Genomic DNA, 15,921 nt, shown 5'->3' on the forward strand with positions numbered 1-15,921 from the left:
GTGGGGTTGCAGACTCTGGGGCCTTTCAGAACAGGTGTATATATACTGAGATCATGTGACAGATCATGTGACACTGAGATTGCACATAGGTGGACTTTATTTAACAAATTATGTGACTTCTGAAGGTAATTGGTTGCACCAGATCTTATTTAGCTTCATTCATAGTAAAGGGGGTGAATTCATATGCACACACCACTTTTCAGTTAGATTTTTTTTTTGCATTTCTTGATACAAGTGAACTTTTTAAATTTCACTTCACAAATTTGGACTATTTTGTGTATGTCCATTACATGAAGTCCAAATAAAAATCAATTTAAATTACAGGTTGTAGTGCAACAAAATAGGAAAAATGCCAAGGGGCATCAATACTTTTTCAAGGCACTGTAGGTCTTTCCTTGCAGCACTGGGCCACACGACTGGACAATAATCAAGATTAGACAAAATTAGAGCCTACAGAACTTGCTTTTTGGAGTTTGGTGTCAAAAAAGTGGAGGATCTCTTTATTACGACCAGATCTCTCCCCATCTTTACAACCATTGAATCTATATGTTTTGACCATCACAGTTTACAATCTAAGGTAACACCAAGTAATTTAGTCTCCTCAACTTTGTCAACAGCCACACCATTCATTACCAGATTCAGCTGAGGTCTAGAACTTAAGGAATTATTTGTACCAAATACAATACTCTTAGTTTTAGAGATGTTCAGGACCAGTTTATTACTGGCCACCCATTCCAAAACAGACTGCAACTCTTTGTTAAGGGTTTCAGTGACTCCATTAGCTGTGGTTGCTGATGCGTATATGGTTGGATCATAAGCACACATGGACACACATGCTTTGTTTAATGCCAGTGGCAGGTCATTGGTAAAAATAGAAAAGAGTAGAGGGCCTATAGAGCTGCCCTGCGGTACACCACACTTTACATGTTTGACATTAGAGAAGCTTCCATTAAATATAACCCTCTGAGTTCTATTAGATAGATAGCTCTGAATCCACGATATGGCAGAGGTTGAAAAGCAATAACACAATTTTTTTAACAGAAGGTTATGGTCAATAATATCAATGGCTGCACTGAAATCTAACAGTACAGCGCCCACAATCTTCTTATTATGAATTTCTTTCAACCAATCATCAGTCATTTGTGTCAGTGCAGTACATGTTGAGTGCCCTTGTCAATAAGCATGCTGAAAGTCTGTTGTTCATTTGTTTACAGATAAATAGCATTGTATTTGGTCAAACACCATTTTTTCCAACAGTTTCCTAAGAGCTGGCAGCAAGCTGATAGGTCTGCTGTTAGAACCAGTAAAGGCCGCTTTACCACTCTTGGGTAGCGGAATAATTTGGCTTCCTTCCAGGCCTGATGACAAAGGCTTTCCTCTATGTTCAGGTTGAAGATATGACAGATAGGAGTAGCTATAGAGTTAGCTACCATCCTCAGTAGCTTTCCATCGAAGTTGTCAATGCCAGGAGGTTTGTCATTATTGATCGATAACAATAATCTTTCCACCTCTCCCACACTAACTTTATAAAATTCTAACTTGCAATGCTTTTCTTTAATTATTTGTTTTTTATCCATGAGTACAATGGCTCACTGTTCGTTGTTGGCATTTCCTGCCCAAGTTTGCCCACTTTGCCAATTAAATAATCATTAAAATAATTGGCAACATCAAATGGTTTTGTGATGAATAAGCCATCTGATTGGATGAAAGATGGAGTTGAATGTGTCTTTCTGCACATAATTTCATTTAAAGTACTCCAACGTTTTTTTCCAACATTCTTTATATCATTGATCTTGGCTTCATAATACAGTTTATTCTTCTTTTTGTTGAGTTTAGTCACATCATTTCTCAATTTGCACTAAGTTAGCCAGGTAAGCATGGTACTGGTCCATTTGTCATAGGGCACAATTACCTACTGTGTAATTGTAGAACATGATGTTGTTTTTTTCTCCCTCCCTGGTTCAGTATGTGTTTAAGACCGAGCCATACACATCCTCTACCACGAGAACAGTTCACGAGGAGCTGGCCAAAGCCATGACTGCAATTCTAAAGCCTTCCACAGATTTCCTCACCAGCAACAAATTGCTAAAGGTAATGAACAGCACAGCAACAGGGTGAAGAAGGGTTTTCTGGACATTTACATCAAGTTTCATGTTTGCATTGATTTGTATTTGTTTCTGTATCTCTGTTTCGTAGTACTCGTGGTATTTCTTCGAAGCCTTAGTGAAGTCCATGGCACAGTACTTGATTGAGAGCAGTAAAGTGAGGGTAAGTCTGTTGTGACACTTGACTAAGCCAAGTCTTCATTTGTTTTCTATGATATAAATGTCAGCTTAACATTTTGAGCTCCTAACATGCGCAGCAATGTGAGCTGCCACAGTTCTCGCACAGAATAAAGCACAGCCATGTCTCATAACTAACCGTCACTTCAATGCTATCCACAGCAGTCTCCCCTAACCAACCATAGCCCTGAGTTTCCTCCCTGGCATGGCCATGTATAATCAGGAAGCTGCTGTAGGAACCATTACTCTCCCTCAGGAGTGTGCCACACTGAACAGAGGAAACAGGGAGTTTCCATTTAAGTGTTGCTCCCTCTACTGTGGTTCTGTGGTGGCTCACTGGGATGGCCTCTCTCTGGGAACAGCTGTGGTGGGGTCAGAAACACAACCTGGGATGGCCTCCCTCTAGGAATAGCTGTGGTGGGGTCAGAAACACAACCTGGGATGGCCTCCCTCTAGGAATAGCTGTGGTGGGGTCAGAAACACAACCTGGGATGGCCTCCCTCTAGGAATAGCTGTGGTGGGGTCAGAAACACAACCTGGGATGGCCTCTCTCTAGGAATAGCTGTGGTGGGGTCAGAAACACAACCTGGGATGGCCTCCCTCTAGGAATAGCTGTGGTGGGGTCAGAAACACAACCTGGGATGGCCTCTCTCTAGGAACAGCTGTGGTGGGGTCAGAAACACAACCTGGGATGGCCTCTCTCTAGGAATAGCTGTGGTGGGGTCAGAAACACAACCTGGGATGGCCTCTCTCTAGGAACAGCTATGATGGAAACACAACCTGGGATGGCCTCTCTCTAGGAACAGCTATGATGGAAACACAACCTGGGATGGCCTCACTCTAGGAACAGCTGTGGTGGGGTCAGAAACACAACCTGGGATGGCCTCCCTCTAGGAATAGCTGTGGTGGGGTCAGAAACACAACCTGGGATGGCCTCCCTCTAGGAATAGCTGTGGTGGAAACACAACCTGGAATGGCCTCTCTCTAGGAATAGCTGTGGTGGGGTCAGAAACACAACCTGGGATGGCCTCCCTCTAGGAACAGCTGTGGTGGAAACACAACCTGGGATGGCCTCTCTCTAGGAATAGCTGTGGTGGAAACACAACCTGGAATGGCCTCTCTCTGGGAACAGCTGTGGTGTGGTCAGAAACACAACCTGGGATGGCCTCCCTCTAGGAATAGCTGTGGTGGAAACACAACCTGGGATGGCCTCTCTCTAGGAATAGCTGTGGTGGAAACACAACCTGGGATGGCCTCCCTCTAGGAATAGCTGTGGTGGAAACACAACCTGGGATGGCCTCTCTCTAGGAATAGCTGTGGTGTGGTCAGAAACACAACCTGGAATGGCCTCTCTCTGGGAACAGCTGTGGTGGGGTCAGAAAGAAAACAGCAATGTGTTGTTGGAAGTGTGTAGCTCCTCGAGGACCACATTGAGGTGTTGCATAGTACTTTCATATGTTATCCTCTTGGCACTTCTGGAATCCTAACGCAAAATCAATCTCACAGTAACAGCTGTGACAGTAACAGCTGTGACAGTAACAACTCTGACAGTAACAACTCTGACAGTAACAGCTGTGACAGTAACAGCGCTGACAGTAACAACTCTGACAGTAACAACTCTGACAGTAACAGCGCTGACAGTAACAACTCTGACAGTAACAGCGCTGACAGTAACAACTCGTCTCTATTTCTCAGGTGTCCAGGAACCAGCGTTTCTCGGCCGGTTTCCACCACACGGTGGAGACCCTGGTCAACATGATGATGCCCCACATCACCCAGAAGTACAAGGACAACTTGGACGCAGCCCGCAACGCCAACCACAGCCTGGCTGTCTTCATCAAGGTCAGCTGGCGCCATCTGATTGGCTAGACGGGCACACATGGTCATCCTTGTGCTCTACTGAAATACAAATTTTCTTCCTGTGTCCACAGCGCTGTTTGACCCTCATGGACAGAGGCTTTGTGTTCAAGCAGATCAACCACTACATCCACTGCTTTGTGCCTGGAGACCCCAGGGTAGTTCTCATGATGATATGATTGTGTTGAGTTATTACACTACCATTCATATTTCCACCACTATACCTTAGGAGTAACACTTACATGTGTCTTGTTTTCAGACTCTGTTCGAGTTCAAGTTTGAGTTCCTGCGTGTCATATGCAACCACGAGCACTACATCCCCTTGAATCTGCCCATGCCTTTTGGAAATGGGAGGATACAGAGATTTCAAGGTGAGCAAAATACAATATACAGTATGAAGGTATACCAGGGCTGTATGGGATACTTCTATTGTACTAGCCTAAAACCACAATGCTTTTATACAGTAATATGATGTTGGGAAAGCTGTCTGCCAAAGTTGAAGGATCCTGTCCATTTTGTGTTCAATCAATCAATCAAATGTATTTATAAAGCCCCTTTTACATCAGCCGATGTCACAGAGTGCTGTACAGAAACCCAGCCTAAAACTCCAAACAGCAAGCAATGCAGGTGTAGAAGCACGGTGTCTAGGAATAACTCCCCAGAAAGGCAGTAACCTAGGAAGAAACCTAGAGAGGAACCAGACTATGTGGGGTGACCAGTCCTCTTCTGGCTGTGCCGGGTGGAAATTATAACAGAACATGGCCAAGATGTTCAAATATTCATAGATGACCAGCATGGTCAGATAACAATAATCACAGTGGTTGTAGTGTTTAGAGTGTTTTAAATTGCTTTTCCATCTCATCAAACTCAAGTACACTACCTACGTGCATTCAGAAACTATTCAGTCCCAGGTTGTCATTATGGGGTATTGTGTGTAGATTGCTGAGGAAATGTTTCATTTGATGCATTTCAGAATAAGACTGTAACAAAATGTGGAAAAAGTCAAGGGGTGTGAATTCTTTCCTATTGCACTATATGCTGTCAAAGTTCTGAAAGACCACTACCTATACTGTCCTGATAGACCTATACTGTCCTGATAGACCTATACTGTCCTGATAGACCTATACTGTCATGATAGGCCTATACTGTCCTGATAGACCCCTACCTATACTGTCCTGATAGACCCCTACCTATACTGTCCTGATAGACCTATACTGTCCTGATAGACCTATACTGTCCTGATATACCTATACTGTCATGATAGACCTATACTGTCCTGATAGACCCCTACCTATACTGTCCTGATAGACCCCTACCTATACTGTCCTGATAGACCTATCCTGTCCTGATAGACCTATACTGTCCTGATAGACCTATACTGTCCTTATAGACCTATACTGTCCTGATAGACCCCTACCTATACTGTCCTGATAGACCCTTACCTATACTGTCCTGATAGACCTATACTGTCCTGATAGACCCTTACCTATACTGTCCTGATAGACCTATACTGTCCTGATAGACCTATACTGTCCTGATATACCTATACTGTCCTGATAGACCCCTACCTATACTGTTCTGATAGACCCTTACCTATACTGTCCTGATAGACCTATACTGTCCTGATAGACCCTTACCTATACTGTCCTGATAGACCTATACTGTCCTGATAGACCTATACTGTCCTGATAGACCTATACTGTCCTGATAGACCCCTACCTATACTGTTCTGATAGACCCTTACCTATACTGTCCTGATAGACCTATACTGTCCTGATAGACCCCTACCTATACTGTCTTGATAGACCCTTACCTATACTGTCTTGATAGACCCTTACCTATACTGTCCTGATAGACCTATACTGTCCTTATAGACCCCTACATATCAGGTAGGGAGTGAGGGAGGGAGACGGTGAGGGAGAATTGTTTGGGCCTCAAATAGTTCTTATTTCTTTGGAATGTGTGACTATAGCAGTAGGTTTGTCTCTGAGGCGTTGGAACCAGTCTATTTAAGGTCAAACGTCGGCTCTGGCAAACATCAACTCAGTGCATCAGTTCAAACATCAACTCAGTGCTTCAGTTCAAACATCAACTCAGTGCTTCAGTTCAAACATCAACTCAGTGCTTCAGTTCAAACATGAACTCAGTGCTTCAGTTCAAACATCAACTCAGTGCTGCGGTTGTGTTGTTGTTTACATCATAGCAGATTGTTCAGGTCGTCTTTCTAACGTCCGTCTCCTGTTTGTCCTCCTCCCAGACCTCCAGTTGGACTACTCGCTGACAGACGACTTCTGTAAGAACCACTTCCTGGTTGGGCTGTTGCTGCGGGAGGTTGGCGGGGCCTTGCAGGAGTTCCGGGAGATCCGTCAGATATCCATCCACGTGCTCAAGAACCTGATGGTCAAGCACACCTTTGACGAGCGCTACACTTCCAAGGTAAGCAGCCCAGTCATCCCTGTCTCTTTCCTCTCTAGTCATTTAGAAATTCCTCGTAAGGGTAAAGGAAGTTGATTTAATCAGATTATCTCTATTTCAGAGCCAGCAGGCTAGGTTGGCCACCCTTTACCTGCCCCTGTTTGGTCTGCTCCAGGAGAACGTCCACAGGCTCAACGTGAAGGAAGTTTCCCCATTCACCATCAACTACTCCAACAATGTAAGGCTTCTAACTAGTGGCTGGCTACGACAACAACTCAAATCCACAACGTAAGGCTGCCATCTAGTGGCTGGCTACGACCACAACTCAAATCAACAGCGTAAGGCTGCCATCTAGTGGCTGGCTACGACCACAACTCAAATCAACAGCGTAAGGCTGCCATCTAGTGGCTGGCTACGACCACAACTCAAATCAACAGCGTAAGGCTGCCATCTAGTGGCTGGCTACGACCACACTTCAAATCCCTAACTGCAAAGACTTGACTAATGGTTCATTTTCCTTTCAGAATGGAAGAGATGATCCACTCTTGGGCAACACCGTGATGATGACGCCTCCGAGGTCCAGTACTTTTTTCGACAACAGTTTGCACAAGGATTTGTTTGGAGTCATCTCTGGCACCGGTGAGATTCAGTGTCCTTTTGGCACCAATGTGAGATTTAACTCATGTTGTCCAGTGGTGATTGAAGGACACAAGGGTCATATATTTAACCATGCTGACGTTTCTATGTTCTTCAGCCTCCCCTCATGCATCCTCTACCCCCAACGTTAACTCTGTCCGCCACACTGACTCCCGGGGCTCCCTAATCAGCACTGACTCTGGAAACAGCCTTCATGAGAAGAGCAACGATAAGAACAACTCTCTGGACAAGGTACCGTGAACTCATACTACATCCACTGTCATGGACCATTACTTAAAGATGATCATGTTTACTTATCATTGGTAAAATCACTGCAGGCTGAGATCTGCTTGACATCAGTTACTGAGGGTCGAGTCAATGCCTGAGAACTGTAGCACATGGCTACTGCAGTGATGTTAGTCTGTTAGTGGTAGTCTGTTAGTCTGTTAGTGTTAGTCTGTTAGTGTTAGTCTGTTAGTGTTAGTCTGTTAGTCTGTTAGTGTTAGTCTGTTAGTGTTAGTCTGTTAGTCTGTTAGTCTGTTAGTGTTAGTCTGTTAGTCTGTTAGTGTTAGTCTGTTAGTCTGTTAGTGTTGGTCTGTTAGTGTTAGTCTGTTAGTCTGTTAGTGTTAGTCTGTTAGTCTGTTAGTATTAGTCTGTTAGTGTTAGTCTGTTAGTCTGTTAGTGTTAGTCTGTTAGTCTGTTAGTGTTAGTCTGTTAGTGTTAGTCTGTTAGTCTGTTAGTGTCAGTCTGTTAGTGTTAGTCTGTTAGTCTGTTAGTCTGTTAGTGTTAGTCTGTTAGTGTTAGTCTGTTAGTCTGTTAGTGTTAGTCTGTTAGTCTGTTAGTCTGTTAGTGTTAGTCTGTTTTTCTGTTAGTATTAGTCTGTTAGTGTTAGTCTGTTAGTCTGTTAGTCTGTTAGTGTTAGTCTGTTAGTCTGTTAGTGTTAGTATGTTAGTCTGTTAGTGTTAGTCTGTTAGTCTGTTAGTCTGTTAGTGTTAGTCTGTTTTTCTGTTAGTATTAGTCTGTTAGTGTTAGTCTGTTAGTCTGTTAGTCTGTTAGTGTTAGTCTGTTAGTCTGTTAGTGTTAGTCTGTTAGTCTGTTAGTGTTAGTCTGTTAGTCTGTTAGTGTTAGTCTGTTAGTCTGTTAGTCTGTTAGTGTTAGTCTGTTAGTCTGTTAGTGTTAGTCTGTTAGTCTGTTAGTGTTAGTCTGTTAGTCTGTTAGTCTGTTAGTGTTAGTCTGTTAGTCTGTTAGTGTTAGTCTGTTAGTCTGTTAGTCTGTTAGTGTTAGTCTGTTTTTCTGTTAGTATTAGTCTGTCAGTGTTAGTCTGTTAGTGTTAGTCTGTTAGTGTTAGTCTGTTAGTGTTAGTCTGTTAGTCTGTTAGTGTTAGTCTGTTAGTCTGTTAGTCTGTTAGTGTTAGTCTGTTTTTCTGTTAGTATTAGTCTGTTAGTGTTAGTCTGTTAGTGTTAGTCTGTTAGTGTTAGTCTGTTAGTGTTAGTCTGTTAGTCTGTTAGTGTTAGTCTGTTAGTGTTAGTCTGTTAGTGTTAGTCTGTTAGTGTTAGTCTGTTAGTCTGTTAGTGTTAGTCTGTTAGTCTGTTAGTGTTAGTCTGTTAGTCTGTTTTTCTGTTAGTATTAGTCTGTTAGTATTAGTCTGTTAGTGTTAGTCTGTTAGTCTGTTAGTGTTAGTCTGTTAGTCTGTTAGTGTTAGTCTGTTAGTCTGTTAGTGTTAGTCTGTTAGTCTGTTAGTCTGTTAGTCTGTTAGTGTTAGTCTGTTAGTCTGTTAGTGTTAGTCTGTTAGTCTGTTAGTATTAGTCTGTTAGTGTTAGTCTGTTAGTGTTAGTCTGTTAGTGTTAGTCTGTTTTTCTGTTAGTATTAGTCTGTTAGTGTTAGTCTGTTTTTCTGTTAGTATTAGTCTGTTAGTGTTAGTCTGTTAGTGTTAGTCTGTTTTTCTGTTAGTCTGTTAGTCTGTTAGTGTTAGTCTGTTTTTCTGTTAGTATTAGTCTGTTAGTGTTAGTCTGTTTTTCTGTTAGTCTGTTAGTCTGTTAGTGTTAGTCTGTTTTTCTGTTAGTCTGTTAGTCTGTTAGTGTTAGTCTGTTAGTCTGTTAGTGTTAGTCTGTTTTTCTGTTAGTATTAGTCTGTTAGTATTAGTCTGTTAGTCTGTTAGTGTTAGTCTGTTTTTCTGTTAGTATTAGTCTGTTAGTGTTAGTCTGTTAGTGTTAGTCTGTTTTTCTGTTAGTATTAGTCTGTTAGTGTTAGTCTGTTAGTCTGTTAGTGTTAGTCTGTTAGTCTGTTAGTGTTAGTCTGTTAGTCTGTTAGTGTTAGTCTGTTAGTCTGTTAGTGTTAGTCTGTTAGTCTGTTAGTGTTAGTCTGTTAGTCTGTTAGTGTTAGTCTGTTTTTCTGTTAGTATTAGTCTGTTAGTGTTAGTCTGTTAGTCTGTTAGTGTTAGTCTGTTAGTCTGTTAGTGTTAGTCTGTTAGTCTGTTAGTCTGTTAGTGTTAGTCTGTTAGTCTGATAGTATTAGTCTGTTAGTCTGTTAGTGTTAGTCTGTTAGTCTGTTAGTGTTAGTCATTTAGTCTGTTAGTGTTAGTCTGTTAGTCTGTTAGTGTTAGTCTGTTAGTCTGTTAGTGTTAGTCTGTTAGTCTGTTAGTCTGTTAGTCTGTTAGTCTGTTAGTGTTAGTCTGTTAGTCTGTTAGTGTTAGTCTGTTAGTCTGTTAGTGTTAGTCTGTTAGTCTGTTAGTCTGATAGTGTTAGTCTGTTAGTCTGTTAGTGTTAGTCTGTTAGTCTGTTAGTGTTAGTCTGTTAGTCTGTTAGTGTTAGTCTGTTAGTCTGTTAGTGTTAGTCTGTTAGTCTGTTAGTCTGTTAGTGTTAGTCTGTTTTTCTGTTAGTATTAGTCTGTTAGTGTTAGTCTGTTAGTCTGTTAGTGGTAGTCTGTTAGTCTTTTAGTGTTAGTCTGTTTGTCTGTTAGTATTAGTCTGTTGGTGTTAGTCTGTTAGTCTGTTAGTGGTAGTCTGTTAGTCTGTTAGTGTTAGTCTGTTTGTCTGTTAGTATTAGTCTGTTGGTGTTAGTCTGTTAGTCTGTTAGTGGTAGTCTGTTAGTCTGTTTTTCTGTTAGTATTAGTCTGTTAGTGTTAGTCTGTTAGTCTGTTAGTGGTAGTCTGTTAGTCTAATTAGGCTAGAAATATATTTGGGTGGGGTCAATACGAGTTTCAGCAGCTATTTAGTTGGTCAGATTTAGGCCACAGATTTATTTGAGGATTTTCCATGCATCGTTTTCAGTATTTTCTCAGACAGACACATGAGAGTGTGTCTGTCTGAGATACCAGTGACAGTTATGAGGTTAGTGCCTGTTAACTTGTCATTGTACTGTTGACTTCTCCATCCACCTACCCACTACTGCTGCTGGCAGAAGGAGAATTTCAGGTGGAGACACTCTGCCAATATGCTACGCTTATTTTCCGAACCCGAGGACTCCATTCGCTCCAAACGCGCCACCATGGACTTTATGGCTCACTGTCCCCAGTATCCCAGAGAATCATGACCCCCACCACTTCACCCTTACCTTCTCCCCTTCCTCCCAAGAGTGTCCTGTGTGTGTGAGTGTGTGTTTTAGTCTTTGCCGAGGACCTTTCTTTGCCAGGAGGATGATACACAGTTTAATCTCTGGTGCCATGAAGCACAGCTACTGCTTTCTGGTTTTCTGTAGGAGTGACACTGAAGCATGCAACCCGGCTGGAGTCTCTTCATTTCTGATCTCCCTCATGTGTGCCGTGTGACTCTTTTAGCTGTAAGAGTTATAGAGGATTGTTATCAGAACTCTAGAACTTAGGGTTGGCACGGTTACCGTTTACGGATTCTCAACAACACAATGAAGCGTTGTTGCTCCTTGCTGAAACAAGACAGGCGTTGTAGAGAACGAGTATTCGTGGTAGCCTAGGCAACGCCCTCCTCCTCCATGCAGAAGCACATATAGATAGATATATGCCGTCAGGAGCTGAGGAAAAGGAGAACATTTGATTGGTTATAACGGTGACCACGGTCATCTTGGATGACTAATAACAGTCGTCCAAAATTCCATGACCGTCACAAGCCCTGTACAGTATGTACTGAGGAGGTCCTCTTTCTTTGTGTTATGTTTCTGTCTGTTCTTTTCACCGTTTTCTTTATGAATGATAGTCTGAGGAGACAGTTAGTCAGAAAGGGAATGAAAGACAATGTAATATCTGCTTCATTTTTAAGCCACGAATGACATCCATCTACGATATAGACTCTGTTTCATAAAGAATTCATGAAAATTATCACCTACTGTGTTAAGTTTTCAGACTGGGTGTACAGAACATTAAGGACACATGCTCTTTTCATGGCATAGACTGACCAGGTGGTTCCAGGGGAACGCTATGATCTCTTATTGATGTCACTTATTAAATCCTCTTCAATCAGTATAGATGTAGGTGAGGAGGCAGGTTACAGGAGGATTTTTAAGCCTTAAGAAAATTGTAGACATGGATTGTGTATGTGTGCCATTCAGAGGATGAATGGGCAAGACAAAAGATTTAAGTGCATTTGAATGGGGTTTGGTAGTAGGTGCCAGGCGCACGACTTTATGTCAAGAACTGCAACGCTGCTGGGTTTTTCATGCTCAAAAGGTTCCTGTCTGTATCAAAAATGGTCCACCACCCAAAGGACATTCAACCAACTTGACACAATTGTGGGAAGCATTGGAGTCAACATGGGCCAGTGTCCCCGTGGAAATATTTCGACACATTGTAGAGTCCATGCGCCAACGAATGAAGGCCGTTCTGAGGGCAAAAGGGTGGAGGTGTAACTCAATATTAGGAAGGTGTTCCTAATGTTTGGTATAATCAGTGAATATGGCAGCTAAGTTTAGCCGCTAATTATCTCTGTCAACAAGATATGGCTTCAGTCTGTTAGCTCCGGTCTACACTAACTCACCGCTGGTCAAGGAAGACGCTGTATTTTCCCACGCTACGGTAGATCTGCTACTCCACTGCTTCCTGCTCTCTGTCCCGGCTTGGAGAGTGCTTTTTTTAAATTTTATTAATTTATTAGATTTTTTACCCCGTTTTCTCCCCAATTTCGTGGTATCCAATTGTTTAGTAGCTACTATCTTGTCTCATCGCTACAACTCCCGTACGGGCTCGGGAGAGACGAAGGTTGAAGGTCATGCATCCTCCGATACACAACCCAACCAAGCCGCTGGCGAGTGCTTTGTTGATTCCTGCTTCCTGCTCTCTGTCCCAGCTTGGAGAGTGCTTTGTTGATTCCTGCTTCCTGCTCTCTGTCCCGGCTTGGAGAGTGCTTTGTTGATTCCTGCTTCCTGCTCTCTGTCCCAGCTTGGAGAGTGCTTTGTTGATTCCTGCTTCCTCCTCTCTGTCCCGGCTTGGAGAGTGCTTTGTTGATTCCTGCTTCCTGCTCTCTGTCCCAGCTTGGAGAGTGCTTTGTTGATTCCTGCTTCCTGCTCTCTCTGTCCCGGCTTGGAGAGTGATTAAGCCCTGCACGTACAACTGATCTGACAATCTCCCCCGCATCTAGAGCCCAGACGGGCCTGAGTGACTGACTCCATTAGTCAGTTAGGCACCATGAGTACCCTGTGCTTGCTGCCAGCCATTACAGTAGGCTTACCTGCTTATGAGTGCATCAAATGAATGTAAATGTATAGGAGATAGATGTACTGAAAGGTACTTTAGTATTACATCATCAGAAATAGATGTACTGAAGGTACTTGAGTCTATCATTGAACTGATCATGTAATACTAACTTTTAAGGTACAGAAATCAGCATTCAAAATTCTTCAGTATCTTATTTTTCCCTACCCTTTTTGCCTTATAAAACATGTACAGATGACCATACATTAAGAACAACAACATGATAAATTTGAACAACAAGCACAAATCTCCCAATAGCATTACTGTTCTGAATAAAGCAGTACCACAGGTTGTCAGTAGCGTGTGTTGTAGTGTAATTTAGCTGATCTCTGACCTCCCTCAGAGCCAGCCAGCGGCAGCTCTGAGCGGCAGCCTGCTGCGTTGTGACAAGCTGGACCAGGCTGAGATCAAGAGCCTGCTCATGTGCTTCCTCCACATCCTCAAGAGCATGTCTGAGGGTAAGACTTCACCGCTCTCCACTCAAGCACTTCATTTGATTTAGATTTTGATTTGGGGGGGGGAGAATATCCTTAGTGAACTGTGTATTCCTACAGCCAGTAGTTTTCCTCAGGACCGTGTCCTAAATGACACCCTATTCCCTATTTCGTGCACTACTTTTGTTTAACAAGGGCCCATAGGGTACTTTAGGATACAGGGGACCATGTAGGACACACATATAACCCTTCGCCTCTCCTTCGTTCAGATGCTCTGTTTACCTACTGGAACAAGGCCTCGTCTACTGAGCTCATGGACTTCTTCACTCTAGTAGAGTAAGCATCGGACTGTCAGCTTAACCTTGTCATTGTCCCCATGCTACTTTATACCATTTTACTGTATAGATTGAGTATGTTTAAGCATCTTTTTATTAGCCGCAATGAGTAACAATGAGTCTAATGTTTTTTGTCTCCAGAGTGTGTCTCCATCAATTCAGATATATAGGAAAGAGATGCATCGCAAGGTAATGTTACTGTCCGAAAGGTTCAATTGAAGCTTTTATGTATAACCTGTAGATGAGACTGAATGACTTAGTTTATTACACCATTTGTTAATAGTTATCGTGTTGAAAATGTTGCTGTTTAAATGTCAGTGTGAATATTGTCCAAGCCATTTTAACGTGATAGTAAACCACGAGCTGCTCCATATCTACTGAAGATGCTATGACTGTTTTCTAGTAGCACCTGAGATCGTTTGAATGACACAACCATTGCTTGATGTCGTTAGTGATCGGTCTAAAATGTTACCCGTGTGTGGCTTGGTTTGTTGAGTTGTATTACCGTTGTGTGTAAAGTAAAGGCTCTCAAACACGACAGGATATAACCACACACCACCCAGCTCATATATACGCTCATATTTACCTTTGGACTGGACTCTGGCACACACTTTCTCTGTGAGAGTTCTGTCCTGATGGCTCTCCTATCTCTCTGACCACCACCACTGTCTGTTTATCTGTTCACTTTAATGCTGGCAAGTTTAATATAGTAAATTAAACAAACATGGCTCCTGCCCCCTCCTGCTTGGGTAAGACTACAAATGGAATTAACTCTCCTATACTAAAAGCATGTTTTCTTCTCTCTTTTCTGATTGGCCGTCTTATAACGCCACACCACTTTGATTGGCCGTGTAATTGCACCACACAACTATAACCTACCATGACCTCTTTCATAGTCACATGCATGAGTTGGCTTCTGCTGCTACTAACCGCCATAGTGCTGCTCTAGTAGTGTCTGCTTCTCTGGATCACCTCACAACCGGACTTATCAACACTGAATCAAGATTGTTTAGATGATCAGAAATACACTGAATGCACAAAACATTAAGAACACTTGCTCTTTCCATGACATCGACTGTTCAGGTGAAAGCTACCATCCCTTATTGATGTCACTTGTTAAATCCACTTCATATCAGTGTAGATGAAGTGGAGGAGACAGGTTAAAGGAGGATTTTTAAGCCTTGTGGCAATTGAGACATGGATTGTGTATGTGTGCCATTCAGAGGGTGAATTGGCAAGACAAAGGATTTAACTGCCTTTGACCGGGGTATGGTAGTAGGTGCCAGGCGCACCGATTTGTGTCAAGAACGGCAACGCTGCTGGGTTTTTCCACGCTCAACAGTTTCCTGTGTGTATCAAGAATGATCCACCACCCAAAGGACATCCAGACAATTTGACAACTGTGGGAAGCATTGGAGTCAACATGGACCAGCATCCCTGTGGAATGCTTTGGACACCTTGTAGAGTCCATGGACCCGACGAATTGAGACTGTTCTGAGGGCAAAAGGGGGTGCAACTCAATATTAGGAAGGTGTTCCTAATGTTTTGTACACTCAGTGTAGAAAGAATAGTCGTGTGTCAAATTAGCCTCAAAATGTTCCTAACATACCTAAAGCAGACATTCCTATGGATTTTATTTTCTCTTTGGCCCTATTTCTAGCCTGGGAGCCAGTTTATGATTCAGACAACCTTAAACAGGAACTGATCTGGCTACCAGGCTATACAGTATTTTCTTCTGTTTTATGATCAATAGAATAGTTAGGTATGTGTAATATCCATTCTAACCTGCTAGACTAACCCTGGCCCTGGTATGTGTGATATCCATTCTAACCTGCTTGACTAACCCTGGTCCTGCTGGTAGTGGGCCAGTTGTCTAACAGTTTCCTGTTTCCTCATCAGGAGCCAGGAAGGGGTGGGACCCATAACAGCACATGAGCGGAAGTCTCAGACTTTGCCTGTGTCCCGTAACAGGGCGGGAATGATGCATGCCCGCTTACAGCAACTCAACAGCCTGGATAACTCATACACTTTTAACCACAGTAAGTGTCCCCAATCACCCGCCTCTTAACCATAGGCCCCTCCCTCTGTAGCCAGTCACCTCATCATCACCATCATCATCATCATGTGTGCCACACACCAAGTCCAAAGTCAGCCGTTCCTGAGCCATTTCTCCATGGATGTGGTGGTTTTGAGTGAACAAAAGTGAAGGGTTTTATCCTAGAAAGTATATGACCCCTCGGGGGTCAACACATATCCAGTCGCCACGGGATATGTGTTGAAGGGAAGGTTTTAATCAGGACCAAGTTC

At 42.8% G+C, this 15,921-nt stretch overlaps 1 protein-coding gene across 15 annotated transcripts in view; it reads left to right on the plus strand.

The window, feature by feature from the left end:
* LOC110502169 (dedicator of cytokinesis protein 9) overlaps positions 1 to 15,921 on the plus strand; it is a 173,443-nt gene that overhangs the window by 133,046 nt on the left and 24,476 nt on the right. For 9 of the 15 annotated variants that reach the window (XM_036959372.1, XM_036959381.1, XM_036959380.1 and 6 more), the window contains exons 26-38: positions 1,966 to 2,091; positions 2,197 to 2,268; positions 3,978 to 4,124; positions 4,214 to 4,297; positions 4,399 to 4,510; positions 6,397 to 6,575; positions 6,676 to 6,792; positions 7,079 to 7,193; positions 7,309 to 7,442; positions 13,189 to 13,303; positions 13,549 to 13,615; positions 13,756 to 13,803; positions 15,514 to 15,653. In XM_036959372.1, the coding sequence (XP_036815267.1) occupies positions 1,966 to 2,091; positions 2,197 to 2,268; positions 3,978 to 4,124; positions 4,214 to 4,297; positions 4,399 to 4,510; positions 6,397 to 6,575; positions 6,676 to 6,792; positions 7,079 to 7,193; positions 7,309 to 7,442; positions 13,189 to 13,303; positions 13,549 to 13,615; positions 13,756 to 13,803; positions 15,514 to 15,653 (1,456 nt within the window). The remainder of the gene's footprint in view (positions 1 to 1,965; positions 2,092 to 2,196; positions 2,269 to 3,977; positions 4,125 to 4,213; positions 4,298 to 4,398; positions 4,511 to 6,396; positions 6,576 to 6,675; positions 6,793 to 7,078; positions 7,194 to 7,308; positions 7,443 to 13,188; positions 13,304 to 13,548; positions 13,616 to 13,755; positions 13,804 to 15,513; positions 15,654 to 15,921) is intronic. The other 6 variants (XM_036959383.1, XM_036959374.1, XM_036959376.1 and 3 more) reach the window with 2 other exon arrangements.

This window comes from Oncorhynchus mykiss, chromosome 22 (assembly GCF_013265735.2).
Source record: "Oncorhynchus mykiss isolate Arlee chromosome 22, USDA_OmykA_1.1, whole genome shotgun sequence".
NCBI lineage: Eukaryota > Metazoa > Chordata > Actinopteri > Salmoniformes > Salmonidae > Oncorhynchus > Oncorhynchus mykiss.